The following is a 19,785-nucleotide window of genomic DNA, read 5'->3' as shown; positions in this document are numbered from 1 at the left end:
AGCTCTTGATGTTCATACAAGTGGTTCTCTTATCTCCAAAGGTCTCTTTAATTTTCCTGTAGGCAGTATCTATCTTACCCCTAGTGAGATAAGCCTCTACATCCTTACATTTGTCCTCTAGCCATCCCTGCTTAGCCATTCTGCACTTCCTGTCGATCTCATTTTTGAGACGTTTGTATTCCTTTTTGCCTGCTTCATTAACTGCATTTTTATATTTTCTCCTTTCATCAATCAAATTCAATATTTCTTCTGTTACCCAAGGATTTCTAAGAGCCCTGGTCTTTTTACCTACTTGATCCTCTGCTGCCTTCACTACTTCATCCCTCAAAGCTACCCATTCTTCTTCTACTGTATTTCTTTCCCCCATTCCTGTCAATTGTTCCCTTATGCTCTCCCTAAAACTCTGTACAACCTCTGGTTCTTTCAGTTTATCCAGGTCCCATCTCCTTAAATTCCCACCTTTTTGCAGTTTCTTCAGTTTTAATCTACAGGTCATAACCAATAGATTGTGGTCAGAGTCCACATCTGCCCCTGGAAATGTCTTACAATTTAAAACCTGGTTCCTAAATCTCTGTCTTACCATTATATAATCTATCTGATACCTTTTAGTATCTCCAGGGTTCTTCCATGTATACAACCTTCTATCATGATTCTTAAACCAAGTGTTAGCTATGATTAGGTTGTGCTCTGTGCAAAATTCTACCAGGCGGCTTCCTCTTTCGTTTCTTACCCCCAATCCATATTCACCTACTACGTTTCCTTCTCTCCCTTTTCCTACACTCGAATTCCAGTCACCCATGACTATTAAATTTTCGTCTCCCTTCACTATCTGAATAATTTCTTTTATATCATCATACATTTCTTCAAGTTCTTCGCCATCTGCAGAGCTAGTTGGCATATAAACTTGTACTACTGTAGTAGGCGTGGGCTTCGTGTCTATCTTGGCCACAATAATGCGTTCACTATGCTGTTTGTAGTAGCTTACCAGCATTCCTATTTTCCTATTCATTATTAAACCTACTCCTGCATTACCCCTATTTGACTTTGTGTTTATAACCCTGTAGTCACCTGACCAGAAGTCTTGTTCCTCCTGCCACTGAACTTCACTAATTCCCACTATATCTAACTTTAACCTATCCATTTCCCTTTTTAAATTTTCTAACCTACCTGCCTGATTAAGGGATCTGACATTCCACGCTCCGATCCGTAGGACGCCAGTTTTCTTTCTTCTGATAACGACATCCTCTTGAGTAGTCCCCGCCCGGAGATCCGAATGGGGGACTATTTTACCTCCGGAATATTTTATCCAAGAGGACGCCATCATCATTTAGTCATACAGTAAAGCTGCATGCCCTCGGGAAAAATCACGGCCGTAGTTTCCCCTTGCTTTCAGCCGTTCGCAGTACCAGCACAGCAAGGCCGTTTTGGTTATTGTTACAAGGCCAGATCAGTCAATCATCCAGACTGTTGCCCTTGCAACTACTGAAAAGGCTGCTGCCCCTCTTCAGGAACCACACGTTTGTCTGGCCTCTCAACAGATACCCCTCCATTGTGGTTGTACCAACGGTACGGCCATCTGTATCGCTGAGGCACGCAAGCCTCCCCACCAACGGCAAGGTCCATGGTTCATGGGAGGGGGGGGGGGGGGGGCACTGACTAGAAATTTGTAGAAATGCAATATTTTCCTGTAACCATTTCAACATTAAGTTACCTAGAGCTACTTGTTATGAAATTTAAAACTAATTTTTATTCACCTCAAAAACTAAACATGAGTCTCCCCCCACCGCCTCACTCTGTCTCCCTCTCCCTTCCCTACTACCTCAGGTGCTGGATATGCTCTTGATTACAAACCCCAATTTTTGAAACCAGAAACCAGATGGCAATTATAAGAGTCGAGGAGCATGAAAGGGAAGCAGTGGTTGGGACGGGAGTGTGACAGGGTTGTAGCCTCTCCCCGATGCTATTCAATCTGTATATTGAGCAAGCAGTAAAGGAAACAAAAGAAAAGTTCGGAGTAGGCATTAAAATCCATGGAGAAGAAATAAAAACTTTGAGGTTCAGAAATGACATTGTAATTCTATCAGAGACAACAAAAGGACTTGGAAGAGCAGTTGAACGGAATGGACAGTGTCTTGGAAGGATGATATAAGATGAATATCAACAAAAGCAAAACGAGGATAATGGAATGTAGTCGAATTAAGTCGGGTGATGTTGAGGGAATTGGATTAGTAAATGAGACACTTAAAGTAGTAAAGGAGTTTTGCTATTTGGGGAGCAAAATAACTGATGATGGTCGAAGTAGAGAGGATATAAAATGTAGACTGGCAATGGCAAGGAAAGCGTTTCTGAAGAAGAGAAATTTGTTAACATCGAGTATTGATTTAAGTGTCAGGAAGTCGTTTCTGAAAGTATTTGTATAGAGTGTGGTCATGTATGGAAGTGAAACATGGACGATAAATAGTTTAGACAAGAAGAGAATAGAAGCTTTCGAAATGTGGTGCTACAGAAGAATGCTGAAGATTAGGTGGGTGGATCACATAACTAATGAGGAGGTATTGAATAGAATTAGGGAGAGGAGGAGTTTGTGGCACAACTTGACTAGAAGAAGGGATCGGTTGGTAGGGCATATTCTGAGGCATCAAGGGATCACCAATTTAGTATTGGAGGGCAGTGTGGAGGGTAAAAATCGTAGAGGGAGACCAAGAGATGAATACACTAAGCAGATTCAGAAGGATGTAGGCTGCAGTAGGTACTGGGAGATGAAGAAGCTTTCACAGGGTAGAGTAGCATGGAGAGCTGCATCAAACCAGTCTCAGGACTGAAGACCACAACAACAACAACAACAACAACCATTTCAAGAACAGCTCAACACTCTTCAACCCAACAAGCAGCTGACATGCCAACAATATCTTACATTAATGGAGGCTCATATAAAAATAACCATTGTCAACATCATGGAAAAGAAAAAAAAATGGACTGATCACTAAAATTGTACAATGAGCTTTTTTTGCATGAAAGAAATTAAGTTCTCCAAAAAGACAATGTCTTCATTTTTATCACACCATTTTTCAGAGACATGAAGACAATTAATCCAGGGTGTATATGCTCCGGGACAACTGGGAAATGCGGAAAAAACCCGGGAATTTTGTCATCTGGTATAAAATGGGGAAAAACCCGGGAATTTTTAAGAATTCTGGTTTTTGTTGTTTTAGTTTTCAGTTAAATTTTTGTATTTTTGATTGGTAAGAACTGATACTCTAACAAAGAATTTTACTTTAGCTCGTTACTGCAATATAATACTGCACCAATCAAACATAAATGAGGGGGGGGGGGGGGGGGGGGGGGAACTTAGGTTGCGAAGGAAATGCACCATTTGCAGCAAAAAAGCACAGGACACACACAAATGTCTGCCAATAGCAAAATGTGTCGAAGGCATTTGGACGAAGACTATGCAATAATTCATAACAACTAACTGCTTCCGACAGGCGTGATGTCACAATGGTTAACATTAGGTTTGTTTGAAAAGTTGTCAGGGAGCTTATGCTCATGCACAGTTGAGTCGCATATGACCAGTACCTTCTCATGCTTCTGGCTACTTGAAGAAGTGCGGCTGTTAGCTGTATCAGCAGTAGCAACAAGCAGCCAGATGCTACTCGAAAATATTTTTCTGACGCACCCAAGCTACCAGATTCGCTCATGCGCAGAGCAGTCTGAGTTGTAATGGGATGAGTGGGAGTCTCCACATGAACCGTGTTTATGTTAAGTGATTTTGCTGTTTTGTCTTGGTTTTCAGCTCTCAAAAACAAACCGGATTTCTGTGACCAGGAGCTATAAAGTGAATTAAAATATTAACATAATTATGGAAGGCTAAAATATGTTATTTGTCTCAGTTTTCTGATTTTATTTTATTTCCAGGTTTTTGGCAGTCGGGTATTAATTGCCTACAAAATACAGTGAAGTTATTTTTGTCGATTTGCTAAAAAAGATTGTGCTTAATTAATCTTTTATGCATAGGTTGCCAATTTATTTGAAACACTGTTGGCTAGTGTCAAGTGCACATATGGAATTATGCCATAGAACTAAACATGAGATAATACAGTACTGGTACTTCAAGAAAATTTGCATTCCGAAAATCACACTGAAAAGTTTAGTATCATCTTGGGCCTACTTCTTTGTGAATCTGGACATACGAATGTGCTCTTTAAGCCGAATTACAGATTTTAGTATGGTTTACAAAATTTCAACGCTCTTGGATTATCCTCTGATGCCCAGTTTCGTTTATGACGTAATGTAAGATCTCTTAATGCCATATATGTATGAACATATGGGCTACCTATGTCATTGTGGCTTTGCAGGCACAGTAATGCGTTTTCTGGCACTCTCTGACAACTGCTGAAACGAATTCTAACAGGCCGCAAGAAAATATTGCAATTGCTCATTTGAAAAGTGTTACTTTCAAAGTACATTTTATTTTACGCAATATGAGTTATGTTACATGTGCGAACGTGCCTTTGAATTTCTTAAATCACAGAGCCTTTGATTTTCATTCCAAGCTTAACACTTTGAGGGCCAGCCACTTAGAAGAATTTCGAGCCCAGAAAATCAGATGTTTACATCATTACTTAAAATTTTACTGGCACATTTGTGTGATACATCGAAGTGTAACACTCGCAAAAGAGACAGATACTACATGTGAAACGTTAACGTTTCATGTAGCTACACTATGCACATTAATTTAAACCATTAACTTTTCCTATTTTTGTGTTTGCGCTACTTACCAGGTATATTGCCATAGGCTGACTACATCACATGTACTATGCTCTGAATCTCTACTTTTACATGCGACACAACTTCCGAAAGATGAGAACCAAATTTTGCAAACCGTTTTTCGCTGTTGTGTTCACATGTTAAGGTATGAAGTGGATTTACTAGCCCAGTTAACTACGATGCCTGGAAAACAGCAAATGTAGTTTATGATTTAGTCAATGTGCTGACGCTATTTCTATTCAGTTAGATTAGGTGTTAACAACTTCAGTCTAATATTTCTACTTGTCTTTCACTTTGCAAAAAGCCATTCCATCAATATTACCCGAAATTTTTAAAAACAAGATGAAACCTGACAGCCCAAGCACGTTTCAATACCAGATGAGTTCACATGGCAGTGAAAATCGATTGTGGAGCTGGAAAACCGGCAACCAGAAGCGGATTTCCAGAATCGATTTTGAAGTGTTTACGTCACCACCCAGGAGCGGTATTGGGAGATCGATTTACGAAATCAGGTTTTGGGAGCCCCATGTAAACACTATGAATATCTGGTATCATCGGCTGGCGAGAACACGTGACATGAGCTATGATTGGCTTACTAAAGTGCATGGCGATCTCGATTTCAATGCTTCGGAAACTAATGTTCTGCGTTTGGTGGAAATCGACTATATACTCTCGTAATATGAAAATATGCAGCGTACATGTTGCTGCAAATCAAAGATCTTTCCAAAACACATTTTTTTTGGGGGTTTGTTTCCTAAAGTGGCAGGAGGTTCTACACCGGTCTATAAAACCTTAACCATTCAAAGGACTGATAAGTTTTACGATCTCGAGGGAAAGTATACTCTCACTCAACACGGAAAAAGTGTATTTTCACCTGGGAGAAAGTGTATTTTTTAACCGGGAAATCCGGGAATTTCTTTTTCCTTGTCCACGTATACACCCTGTAATCGATACAAAAGAGATCTTTTAGTAAGAGAACTTCCAAGCAAAGTATGGGCCATCACAATTGATAGCACTGTTCCTGAACCTCCCCATAAAAGAAAATGGGGCAGTATGGTAATATTTTTGGTGAATGGATGAATGAGGCACTACGTTATAATAATCCTGATGAACTGGATATTTACAACAGGATTTAGTACAACAGTTCTAACATTTTGGCTATTCGAAAAAGACCAGGTAGTGTGTGAAGAACTTTAATGTTGATTAATGAGATTCATAATGCACATTTCAAATAATTTTGTTTGGGCTTATGTTCTGAGACTGAGTGACAGAATATCATCTTGATATTCTAGAAGAAATTCTAAAAGCTTTTAGCCATGGTGTAGATCGGATTCTTCTGCAATAAAATACAGGTGGCTGTAAATAAGACATCTTATGTACTCCTGGAAGATAGACTGTTTATGATAGGTAATCCCATTATCATGCTAAATAACATTACAATCAAAAGATAAAGGCTCTGTCAGGATCATGGTTTCTCATCTGCCCTTAAAGTCCACAAAAAAGCAGTCCAAGTGAATCTAAAAAATTTCATTTAAGGTCTCCAATATCACTATAGTTCAGTATTGGGTTTCACACAACACAATGAGTTTATATTGTGATTGTATATTAACTGAGAGAGGGATTCAAAGGAGAATAATTATGACTGACAGGTGCATTCAGTGCCAATAGATACGTATTCATGATCTTGGGGATATATTCCACAGACTGCAGATACAAAAGAGAGGAACCGTGTACAGGTTTCACACAGAAAATATACAGATAGAAGACAAGACATTCTTCGTGGACTGTATGGGAGAGTGAGTGCATTAAATCATTCTCATTAAAGTGGATAAGCAGTGACGTAAGTACATTTCACGCATGACCTACTGTCAAAGCCTTCTAATCCATTACCACGTAATATTCACCCTTATGCCAAAGGACAGTTGAGAGGCTTTGTGTGAGATATAATGATCTTCTGAAATACTGGAGAACTTTATTTTCTATTTGCATCCTCATTCATGATAAAATGAAGCTGTTTTAATAAATCATTTACAATACAGACCCAAAGACTTAAGTCAATTTAGGTGACCACTTGCCAATCCACATATGCACAGAATCTACTCAGTGCTTATGGAGATACTGTTGACAGATGTGTAGTGGGCTGCCTGTGATGCAGTAGTTAACATATGTTATGAAAAATGCAGGGCAAATTCCGTACTTAGGTAATAACAATATCAGCATTATGCAAGACACTGATATACAGCTTAGTTCTGCGATGGTCTGAAACAATACTAGAAGCTGATAGTTACTTTGAATTGTAATGCATTCTCAGAAAAGGTTATGACCTCTTTTGAGTAAATTTAATGTATTACTTCTGAAAAATAAAGAAGATCAAAAATAAGTTCCTTCTCTTTCTGACTTATTCTAGTAGTATGAGTTCGTATAACCTCTTCCAACACTTCTGTATGTTGAGCAACCTGAAATAAGTTGCAATGTTGTTTTTTTTCCTTATTTTTACCATTTCTGAATTATTCTGATGAATTATGTGTCCAGTTTGTTTTCAGATAGTTAATTTTTTTTTCAGGGGACCACTAGCTGTTGTTCAGTTGGTTGGAGGTGGTGGCCTTATTGGAGATCTTCATGGAAGTGGTCTCACTGCAGACACTATGGTTGCAAAGTACCTGATGTTCAATCAGGTTGACCGGGCAATCAATTTGTTGCTAAGTCTCAACTGGGATTCATATGGTCAGCAGTGTATTTCTTGTCTCAACCGTATCATTAATTACCTCTTCCGGCAGCCACTCACACCAGAAAGAGAAGGTGAATGAACTTTTCTTTACTGTATTTTTAGTGTAAAAAACTATTAGCAGAGAATGGAATTGGTACCAACATATTTGCCATGTCAATATGCAATAGTTTGAGGCATCACTTACCTCATAACATTTGCCTCTCATTTGTAGAATTTGCAAATACACTCCTGGAAATTGAAATAAGAACACCGTGAATTCATTGTCCCAGGAAGGGGAAACTTTATTGACACATTCCTGGGGTCAGATACATCACATGATCACACTGACAGAACCACAGGCACATAGACACAGGCAACAGAGCATGCACAATGTCGGCACTAGTACAGTGTATATCCACCTTTCGCAGCAATGCAGGCTGCTATTCTCCCATGGAGACGATCGTAGAGATGCTGGATGTAGTCCTGTGGAACGGCTTGCCATGCCATTTCCCCCTGGCGCCTCAGTTGGACCATCGTTCGTGCTGGACGCGCAGACCGCGTGAGACGACGCTTCATCCAGTCCCAAACATGCTCAATGGGGGACAGATCCGGAGATCTTGCTGGCCAGGGTAGTTGACTTACACCTTCTAGAGCACGTTGGGTGGCACGGGATACATGCGGACGTGCATTGTCCTGTTGGAACAGCAAGTTCCCTTGCCGGTCTAGGAATGGTAGAACGATGGGTTTGATGACGGTTTGGATGTACCGTGCACTATTCAGTGTCCCCTCGACGATCACCAGTGGTGTACGGCCAGTGTAGGAGATCACTCCCCACACCATGATGCCGGGTGTTGGCCCTGTGTGCCTCGGTCGTATGCAGTCCTGATTGTGGCGCTCACCTGCACGGCGCCAAACACGCATACGACCATCATTGGCACCAAGGCAGAAGCGACTCTCATCGCTGAAGACGACACGTCTCCATTCGTCCCTCCATTCACGCCTGTCGCGACACCACTGGAGGCGGGCTGCACGATGTTGGGGTGTGAGCGGAAGACGGCCTAACGGTGTGCGGGACCGTAGCCCAGCTTCATGGAGACGGTTGCGAATGGTCCTCGCCGATACCCCAGGAGCAACAGTGTCCCTAATTTGCTGGGAAGTGGCGGTGCGGTCCCCTACGGCACTGCGTAGGATCCTACGGTCTTGGCGTGCATCCGTGCGTCGCTGCGGTCCGGTCCCAGGTCGACGGGCACGTGCACCTTCCGCCGACCACTGGCGACAACATCGATGTACTGTGGAGACCTCACGCCCCACGTGTTGAGCAATTCGGCGGTACGTCCACCCGGCCTCCCGCATGCCCACTATACGCCCTCGCTCAAAGTCCGTCAACTGCACATACGGTTCATGTCCACGCTGTCGCGGCATGCTACCAGTGTTAAAGACTGCGATGGAGCTCCGTATGCCACGGCAAACTGGCTGACACTGACGGCGGCGGTGCACAAATGCTGCGCAGCTAGCGCCATTCGACGGCCAACACCGCGGTTCCTGGTGTGTCCGCTGTGCCGTGCATGTGATCATTGCTTGTACAGCCCTCTCGCAGTGTCCGGAGCAAGTATGGTGGGTCTGACACACCAGTGTCAATGTGTTCTTTTTTCCATTTCCAGGAGTGTATTTTTCTATAAAATACTTACCTTTCTCCTGTGAATTTCCATTAAATAAGAACACAAGCTGTAGATATAATAAACATAACTGTAAGAAAATTTCAAAACACTCTCCTACAGCATTAATGTCTGTATGTGAATGTATAATATAGAGTATGTGGGGAACAGCCATTTGCCTTCTTATCTATGAAACAAACAAGAAAAGACAGTAGTAATCTGCATATAAGGTTCTGTCTTCTATACAGTAATTAGCATTTGATTCTTGTTCTTTTCATTCAACACCAGAATACATGCTGAGTGAAAGTAGGTACTGGTTGGCACACTGTATTTGTTTTGATGAGGTATGGAATTCAAATCTCCACCTGTCCATCCCCATTCAGATTCCCTAAGTTTCCCTGAATCACTACAGATGTACCCTTAGTTAGTTCCTTAAACCTCAAGGTCCTAACTGATGTGTGAAGGGTGGGAATAAAGTTTTATTTATCACTTCAAAAACATGAAGTCACATAATTATTTTTTTATTTTTTTTTTATTTTTTTTTTGTTTACAGGCACAAGTCTATAGCTCTGTAACACATTGAAATCCTTGTGTCACAGTACAGTAGCATGTCATCAGCAAAGCCAAAACAAAATTCATAAAAACTTTTTAAAGCCAAGACCACATAAATATTTATTTATTTACAAACAACTGGTTTCGACAGACTTTGTTGTCACCTTCAGGTCTTCAAAAATTTTACATTACAAAATGTTTTCATTTTGAGTTTGATCTCGTGCCAAATTGTCATGTAGATAAAACATAGCACATAATATAAAGGTTTGTCATAAACAAAACATTTAAAAACTAAAAGTGCCTTGAGCACATGGCTATATCCACATACATAGTGTTCATGGATGATTGATCGTCAAAAAACACAGTACACCATAAAATGCAGTGTAGCACATTTGTTAACATTAGCTGGATATGTTCTAATCATTGAAGATCCACCGTAGATGGAATATAAGGTACAGCTATATGCCACCTAAATCGGATCTTCAATGCTTAGAACATGTCCAGCTAACATTAACAGATGTGCTACTGCATATTTTATTGTGAACTGTGTTTTTTGTGACGTAACAATCATCCGTGAATGCTACTTATATGGCCATTACCATGTGCACAAGGTGCTTTTTGATTTTAAATGTTTTATTTATGATGGATCTTGATATTATGTGCTACTTTTTATCTGCATGACAATTTGGCATGATGTCCAACTCAAAAAGAACACATTTTATGACATAAAATTTTTTTAAGACCTGAAGATAGCAGCAAAGTTGAAATGTTCAAATGGTTCAGATGGCTCTGAGCACTATGGGACTTAACATTTGAGGTCATCAGCTGAGGTCATCAGTTCCCTAGAACTTAGAACTACTTAAACCTAACTAACCTAAGGACATCACTCACATCCATGCCCTAGGCACTATTTGAACCTGCGACCGAAGTGGTTGCGCGGTTTCAGACTGAAGCACGTAGAACCGCTCGGCCACACCAGCCGACGGCAGCAAAGTCTGTTGAAATTGGTTGTTTGTAAATACAGAATTATTTATGTAGTATTGGCTGTAGAAAGCTTTTACCAAGTAAAACAGATTGCTCCTTTTAATTTCTCAGCATGAAAAAATTCAACTAAAACGAAGTGGTGCAGCCAAATGATAAAGTGGAGTATTGTATGGTAATTTATTTTCAGCAACATCGGGAATGTTGCAGTTGTGTCAGGCCAATGCAGATGACTTCTTTTTGTCTCTGCTAAAGCTGTGTGCTTCATATTTGCTGCTGCCAGATCTGTAGTACTGTTAATTCTAAATAAACTTACATAACTTCTCAAATGAATCTTATTATACTCATTAGTCTAAGTGTGCAATTCTAAATAAACTTACATAACTTCTCAAATGAATCTTGCTGTACTCATTAGTCTTAAGTGTGCTATGTATTCTTTCCAACAGAACATATTCCTGTGTCTTTATAACTCATGCCCAGTTTACTTGCAGTGGAACTGTGTGATTTAGCTTCAAGACTGTGGATTAACAGCTTGTACAAGTAGTGGAAGTGTAACAACAACTAGGCGTATTATTCTGGAACGTATACAGTATTGAGTAAATAGTGTATTTGTCTGGATGCTGTTGTGAATGGCCTCAAAATTTTATTTCCCTTACAGACCAAGATTAATTTTGAAATAAATAGTAACTGATGATTGTTCTTGTTTATTGTTTGTGAGTTGTTCCCCCTTCATACTCCTGGTTTCGTTGTAACATTCATAATTTTTTACAGTCACTACATAACACTTTCTTTATAACTTTATTTATTTTTACCTGCTATCATTTAATATTATCACTGGTCTCTCTACAGTGCAGCTTCAGACAGCTTTAGGCAGCTTTCTTTTACCTCCACGGCCTCTTTGCCATGCTACTGAGGAGGAGTTTGGAAGCACTGTACGTGATTTGGCAAGACGTTTCTTTCACCATCTGCTGCGTCATCGTCTACTTGATAAGGCTTTCAGACTGGCCATTGACTTGGATGATGGTGATCTGTTTTCTGATATATGGCACTGTGCCAAAGAAATGGGTGAGACTGTTATAGCTGATGCTGCCCGCGAACGTGCACGACTGATATTTAGCCGCTGTAGCAGCCGGTCGAGCTCACACTCAGGTCTGTTCCTGTAAATTTTTGTTTTTTTATTTTTCTTTTCTTGTGTAACCTCCACCTTACCCCGGTAAATACCACTTTAAAATTATTTGGTTCACTTAATGTTCTAAAACAGAGGGGAATTCATGGTTCAGCTCTGATTTGTTTATTCCTTAATAAGCAACAGGATGCAAAATGTTACATTGAGGCTCTTCTCAAAATTCACATCACCTGCAGAGTGAGAAATTACAGTGGGCATTTACAGGGTTTGATCATGGATCCATTACTGTTCTTGCTCAACAATGATGATTCCCTATTTGATTTGGGGGGGGGGGGGGATAAAAAAAAATTAAAAAAAATCATTTTACAAATGGTACAAGTATTGTTAATATTTTCAAATGCAGATTAAAATTGTTACTTCCTGCAACTCTTTCACCATAGAGAATTTCTGGATTTAATATATGTATTCATTTACAGAGGTGAATAGGCAAGTGCATAGCCCTTTACAAAGCAAATACAAGCAGTTTTTGTTCAACGAACACTTTCCACATCATGTTTTTCTTGAATCTGACTGTATAACATACAACTAACTTAAAGTAAAATTTAAAGTTCTCAGTAAATAAGCTACAGTTTCAAACTAATTTGATATAATTTGTGTGTCAATAGGTTTCACCATTGTAGGAAAAAAAACTTTTGTAATAATATAAATCTCAGGTTCTCTAACTTCCTATCCTACTATTCTGCCTTCATTGGCTGGGGGCCTAGGCTACTTTATCCTTAAATAGTCATGCGTCCTCCAACCATTTTCTCAATCTTTTTGGAAGGAGGTATTTCAGATGCTTCCATGTCTGTTGTCACCTGTACCTAAACATTTATTTTCCTTTCTGTATTTGACTACACTTACGACCAGTTAAGTTGGTGACAGCTGCCTAGCGGCGTGTAGCATAACCTTTCATCCTGATAGTGATGTGTTATTATATTCTTAATTAAAATAGATGCAAAAATAAATGTACTGTTATTTCAAATAAGAGTAAATATACCACATCACTATCAGGTTGGAAAGTTATGCTGCACACCACTATAGTCCATGTCACATTCTGTGATTCTACACAGAGAGTGATGGGGAAGCATGGAGGTTTGTGAAAGTGTGGCAGAAGAGACCGGGCAAACAAAGCCCACATTGTCAAACTGTGTTGCCATGGACAACACTCAGGTTTATTTGCCTGCGGTACATTATACACATTCAAATCTAAGAGGAGATTAATGATTTTTGAAACTGATGTCAGTCAATTAACTAGCCTTCTTACTGACTTTTGATGTTTTATGAATTCTTTTAACATGTGACAATGTTACGACTAAATGTACAGGAAATTGTATGTGACTTTTCCATTACTGTAGTTATCATATGGACTGTACTAGGTGTAATGCTCATTCCCGTGGCCCACGATCTTGTGAAAGGGCACTGATGTCCACACTGTTTAGTGCCTGAGAATTTTAATAAGTATAAAATAAATTTATAAGTATAAATCTCTGTGTGCAAAAGAAGAATTACTGACAGCAAAGACATTTGCAAAAGGCTATTGTATAAATGATCAGTACATTGTCATATTTTTCGCTGTAAAGGAACTAACTTCTTCGACATTACCGTGAGAGACCACTTTTTGATACACTGACAAGGCAAACAACTAACCATCTTCTTTGATTTTCTCAAAGGAATGCTGCTGGATGATGTCGAAAACCACCAATATCTCGACAGGGATAATGCTCCCAGTTATTTTAAGGCCATTTTTTCCAATTTATGTTTTTATGAATTTATCCAGCCACATTCTGGTGAGTTATTAGAGTATAGAACACATTTGGAAAAGCTCAAATTTCACAACTAACTTGCTAGCTGGTTCTCTGTGGACAATATGTTGAAAATTGTAACAAGTGATTGTCTGCATACTTCTTAGGATACAAATTACCAGTCAGTAAAGGTTAGGAAGTTCTCACAAGTATTTATGTAGTTGATCTGTTGACAAACAAAATCATTTTTTATACCCACAGATTGGATATGCTCGACATTTTCATCAGATGTACGTGACCGACCCGTGCTCTTTCTTTCCTATATGCAACCAACTCCCAAGAATTTTGTATGCCAGTCATGAATCTGCTTGTGCAGAGTTGCCTTCTTGCTGAATCATCAGTGGAATGTACATTGCACGTGAACAATTGATTGACTTTGCACAAATGCCAACACAGAAAATTATCTCTGTTGCGGTGTGGTCGCCATGTTGCTACAAACAAACAGCTGCGCAGCTGTGTCAAAACTTTGAACCTTCCTCTGTCCAGTGACCTGTGCAATGTGTTTCTGTTTTTTATAGTTAGCCATAAACAACTGAAATCTGTTCTTTCTTTTTGAATCACCTGGTATTATTACATAACTTTGTTCCAAAGTCTACAGTGTAATACCATCATCACTGCAACTGACTCTGTCCATGTCATATGATTGTAAATTTACGGTGATAGGTTGAATGCTTACACCCATCTTCACCTCCCTATCAACGTCTTTTTTCTGAAGATTTTCAGTGTGGCACTCTCTTATTTCATTCATCTTTCTCAGGAATGTGGCTTGTGCTGCAGCTATGTCACTTCTTTCCATTAAAAACTTTCTTCCAACATTAATTTTAACATATTTCAAACCATTGTATTTTTAAAATCTTTGTATTGATGATGTGCACCTCTGAATTCAATTTTCCCATGTGTAATTGTCACAAGTTTTTGTGATGTTGGACAGTCACCATCTCTATACATTTCATACACAGAGTGCTTTAAAACATCCTCACCAAACTATCCATTCGTGTTACAGGTTTCTTGTGATTTCAGTCCTTTTCATGTGACACAAAACCTATTTTTCCTGACATTTCTACAACTCTGACACTTTTGTCTACAATTTGTTGTTTAGTCCTCTTGCTCAAACCACATTCTTCTGCAGTCCATTCTTATCAGCACAGCAGTCTCACTTTTAGATTCACATCTGAAAAATTTATAAATGCGGTAAATAATCCTCCTCACCTGCTTGTGGAGCACTTCACATTAGTTCCATTGGCTGACATATTTGCTATGAAATCCCACTAACACATTTGTAAATACATCTTCAGATACATCTTCACAGCTACACTTTACAAGAAAATAAGTGTCAGATCAATGAATGATTCAGTCAAGTGAATGAAACTACATCATTGCGAAGAATGGGAACAGTGCAGCCTGCAGAAGAGAGTGCTTCATGCGTTCTCCTGTGAAGGTGAACCACTCTTTCCTAAAATTCTCCCAATAAACCAAAGTCGACGATTTGACTTTCCTAACACAGTTCTCACAGGCTTGTTCCATCTCATATCAGTTTGCAATGTTACGCCCAGATATTTAAATGACTTGACTGTCTCAAGCAGGTCACTAGTAACATTACAGGTTTGACCTTCCTACTAATCTGCATTAACTTACATTTTCCCACATTCAGGACTAGCTGCCATTCATCACACCAACTGGAAATTTTTTCTATGTCATCTTGTACCTTCCTACTGTCACTCAACTTTGACACCTTACCTCACACCATGGCATCATCAGCAAACAATCACAGATTGCTTCACACTCTCCGCTAACACTACACCCCAAGGTAGCAGCCTGAAGGTGACTGACCATAGCCAAAGTGCATTCAGCTGTTCGCGAACTGTGGCCAGCTCCTCCTTTGTCTGCACACAGCAAGCACACATCCTAGCAAGACTAACTAAAGAAGTAATGAACACTCACCGTCGAGGACCAAGTACTGGGTTCTATTATTTAAGAAGTCTTCGAGCAACTCATATATCTGTGAACTGATTCCATATGCTTGTACCTTCCTTAATAGCCTGCAGTGGGGCACCGTGGCAAATGGTTTCTGGAAATCTAGAAATATCGAATCTGCCTGTTGCCCTTCATCATTAGTTCACAATACTTCTAAAACCATGCTTATTCGTGGATGTAAGCTTCTCAGTATCAAGAAAATGTATTATATTTGAACTGAGAATAGGTTCAAGCATTCTGCAGCAAATAGAGGTTAGTGATATTACTCTGTAATTTTGCAGGTCCATTCTTTTTTCCTTCTTACACACTGGAGTCGCCTATGCTTTTCAAGTTGCTTGTACTTTGTGCTGGGTGATAGATTCTTTGTAAAATCTAACTGAGATTCCATCTGGAACTGGTGATTTATTTACTTTCAAATCTTTCAGTTTCCATACAGCAAGGATGCTTATTACTAAGTTGTCCATATAGGAGTCTGTCCAGTTCTCAAATGATGGTATGTTTGTGCGATTTTCCCGTGTGAACGATTTATTGAACATGAAATTTAAACTTCGGCTTTTGTTTTGCTATCTTTGATTGCCACACCAGACTGGTCAACAAGGGATTGAATGGAAGCCTTAGACAATCTTAGTGATTTTACTTAAGATCAGAATTTCCTCGGGTTCTCTGACAGATCTTTTGCTAAGGTGTGATGGTGGTAGTTGTATGCTTCGTGCACAGATCGTTTCACAGACACCTGATGCATTCCCTTTTGAACCGAGAGTGCAACAGCCTCTGCTACTGCAACATCCTCCAGTTTTAGTTATTAAGCTACAGTGGGTATTTTCCATCCTTTATCCACTTACTTGGCTCATAACTCACCAGATCATTTCCTCGGGTTCTCTGACAGATCTTTTGCTAACGTGTGATGGTGATAGTTGTTGTATACTTCGTGCACAGATCTTTTCACAGACACCTGATGCATTCCCTTTTGAACTGAGAGTGAACAGCCTCTGCTACCTCAACATCCTCCAATTTTAGTTATTAAGCTACAGTGGGTCTTTTCCATCCTTTATCCACTTACTTGGCTCATAACTCACCAGATCATGACTTATAATCTGCTTAAACTTTGCCAATAATACCTCTACAGGCATCTAACTGGAACTGAGACAAATGCCATTTCACTGTCTAAGTGAGATACTAATAACTGCTTATCGCTCTATCTAGCAGAAGCATCCTCCTAGCCTTCTCAACTGATAAACTTCCATAATCATAGCTGCTATAATGACATCATATTTACTAATCCCCATTTCTATACTGACTTTGTTGATAAGGTCCAGCCTGTTTGTAGCTGCAAGGTCTAAGGTATTTCCATTGCATGTGGGCTGCTGAGCTAGCTGTTCAAGACAGTTCTCAGAAAACATGTTCAAAAGTATTTTGCATGACTGTCTGTCCGTATCCCTCGCAATGAATCCATAGACATCCCAGTTTATACTTAGTAGGTTAAAGTCGCCTCCAACTAATATTGCATGTACTGGGTATTTACACACTATTGACCCTAGACTTTCTTTGAATGACTCTAGAACTGTCACAGCATAATCGTGTGGGCAGTAAAAACATCCAACAATTAACTTGGTTTTGCCTACACCTCCTATGGTCTCTAATCTGTCTTTCCAATGTACATTCCATGGCTCACTAAATACCTCAGAGCTTTCCAGTTTGGTCTTCAGCTGGCTCCCGGTCCCAAGAATAATTTGAGCATGAGAACTTTCCTGGAGAGCAGTAAATTCACGAACCTTATCACAAATACTTTGACAGTTTACTGATAAAATTATGATAGTCCAAGCGTCTTTATTCTGAACGCTGTTTAACTTCCCTTGCTGCAAATCGACTGGTGATTTTCATCGGAGCACCTCAGATTACTGCCTAGCCTAAAAAGCTCTCATGTGCACTTAACAAGTAGTCTGGTTTACCTGAGTAGCTGCTCCCTTTGTGTAGTGCACCCTTGACCTATCAGGGGGTGTGCTACAAATCCCCAGATGATAACATAGGTCTAGAAATCTGCAGCCAAGACTGCCACAGAGTTGATGAACTCTTTGGTTGAGACCCTCCATTTAGCTCCAAACCAAAGGACCCCGAACAACACTGTGAACAATGTTGCCAACTGCAAGCTCTGCTTGCACCCCGCATGCAAGGCCAGCGATCTTCACCACTTCTGCCAGCCACCCGTATGAACTGAGGATGGCCTCAGAATGCATGCGAAAAGTGTTGCTGGTGCTGATGTGAGAGACAACTTGCAGACTACTGCACCTAGCATGCTTGATAGCTGCAGGCAAGGCTGCCTCCACATTTTGGATGAGCCCCCCCTCCCCCAGCAGACATACCAAGTGCACATTGGCTTTCTTCCCAGCCCTGAACACTATATGCCTAAGGGGTTCCAAACGTGCCTAACACAGGAGCGAGCTCTCGATAACTACTAAATGCTTCCCCTCATGTGCCTGCTCAGACCCTGCTGGAGGAGTGGTCATCTGTCCACTCACAGGGTGAATGGGTGAGGTCAGTTGGCTTGTCTCCACATTGGCCCTCTGCCTCAAGCGACGTGAACGCATTACTGCCCGCCACTCACCCTGCTGTGAGGGCGGATCCACAGCGTCGGGAGCACTAGGAGGTGTTTTGGAAGCAGAGCCAGTGGACAAAACAAGCGACACCTGAGATGGCCCATGTGACGTGACACATTCTCTGGCAGCACTATGCCCCGAGGTAGCAGCCTGAAGGTGACTGACCATAGCCAAAAGTGCATTCAGCTGTTCGCGAACTGCAGCCAGCTCCTCCTTTGTCCGCACACAGCAAGCACACACCCTAGCAAGACTAAATAAAGAAGTAAACTATAAAATCAGCAGACTCCTTCTGCAAAATCCTGAAGAAAGTTCCAGTACAATGGAAAATTCGAGATATGGCTAAACAAATACAGTATCCAAAGTTAAATTTCTTTGAATAACTTCTAGGCCCTTCCAAATTGTACCAAGAGTCAAACAAATAGGTGGTTTGACACCATTGTTATTCAACTGTGTGTTGGAAAAAGTCATAAGAGAATGAAAAATATAAGAAGGAAAATAAAAAGTTAACTACATTACGTTTGGAAAGTAGGAGACGAGATACTGGCAGAAGTAAAGCTGTGAGTACTGGGCGTGGGTCGTGCTTCAGTAGCTCAGATGGTAGAGCACTTGCCCGCGAAAGGCAAAGGTCCCGAGTTCGAGTCTCGGTCGGGCACACAGTTTTAATCTGCCAGGAAGTTTCATACCAGCGCACACTCCGCTGCAGAGTGAAAGTCTCATTGTGGAAACATCCCCCAGGCTGTGGCTAAGCCATGTCTCCGCAGTATCCTTTCTTTGAGGAGTGCTAGTTCTGCAAGGTTCGCAGGAGAGCTTCTGTATAGTTTGGAAGGTAGGAGATGAGATACTGGCAGAAGTAAAGCTGTGAGTACCGGGTGTGAGTCGTGCTTCAGTAGCTCAGATGGTAGAGCACTTGCCCGCGAAAGGCAAAGGTCCCGAGTTCGAGTCTCGGTCGGGCACACAGTTTTAATCTGCCAGGAAGTTTTAACTACATTAAGTTGAATAGATTGAAAGAAGCAATAAATTTTTTGGCCTCCACAGATTATCTTGTAATACTAGATTGGAATCTCACAGAATGCAATGGAAAGACTAGAAATTCTGAAAGAACCAGCTGAGAAGGCAGGTTTACAATTATTGTTTGAAAAGACAGAGTATATGACCAAGAAATTAGAGAACCAAGTATGGCAACATCAAGAAAACAAGCAACTTAAAATATCTGGATGGAAATATAAACATAAAAAGTGAAAAAGAAACAATTAAAATCGGAACTGAAAAAATGGAAATACATGAAACTGAGAAACCAGTACAATAAAAAATGTTTTTCTAAATGTGTCAAATTAAGGCATTATAATACAGTTGTAAAACCAAAACCATAAGCCCTCTATGAACTAGAAACACCACATTTATCTAAAATGACAAAAGAAGATTCAGAAAAGATAGAAAGAAGTTTCCAAAAGATATTAGGTCCAATCAAGAACAAAGATGACAATTTGGTTTTGAGGCCAAAAAAGGAAGTCATTACATGCCAAAATAACAGATAATGTCGGAAAAAGACATGTTACACTCTGTGAAAATCTATAGAGAATGGAAG

General features: G+C 40.2%; 2 protein-coding genes across 3 annotated transcripts in view; one reads left to right on the top strand and one right to left on the bottom strand.

Moving 5' to 3' along the window:
* Nucleotides 1–19,785, bottom strand: part of LOC126091865 (39S ribosomal protein L48, mitochondrial) — a 78,326-nt gene that overhangs the window by 21,760 nt on the left and 36,781 nt on the right. The window contains exon 6 of one of the 2 annotated variants that reach the window (XM_049907146.1): nt 4,797–4,950. The exons of the other annotated variant lie outside the window; for it this stretch is intronic. The gene's annotated coding sequence lies outside the window, so the exon portion shown is untranslated. Of the gene's footprint in view, nt 1–4,796; nt 4,951–19,785 lie in introns of those variants that run through there. 2 annotated transcript variants of the gene reach the window in all.
* The window catches only part of LOC126091864 (WD repeat-containing and planar cell polarity effector protein fritz), a 67,082-nt gene that overhangs the window by 35,801 nt on the left and 11,496 nt on the right, over nt 1–19,785 (top strand). The window contains exons 9-10 of the mRNA XM_049907143.1: nt 7,331–7,566; nt 11,512–11,811. Of these exons, the coding sequence (XP_049763100.1) occupies nt 7,331–7,566; nt 11,512–11,811 (536 nt within the window). The remainder of the gene's footprint in view (nt 1–7,330; nt 7,567–11,511; nt 11,812–19,785) is intronic.

This window comes from Schistocerca cancellata, chromosome 7 (genome assembly GCF_023864275.1).
Source record: "Schistocerca cancellata isolate TAMUIC-IGC-003103 chromosome 7, iqSchCanc2.1, whole genome shotgun sequence".
Lineage (NCBI taxonomy): Eukaryota > Metazoa > Arthropoda > Insecta > Orthoptera > Acrididae > Schistocerca > Schistocerca cancellata.
Note: the sequence above shows the minus strand (reverse complement) of the source record. Positions and strands in the feature narration are given on the sequence as shown.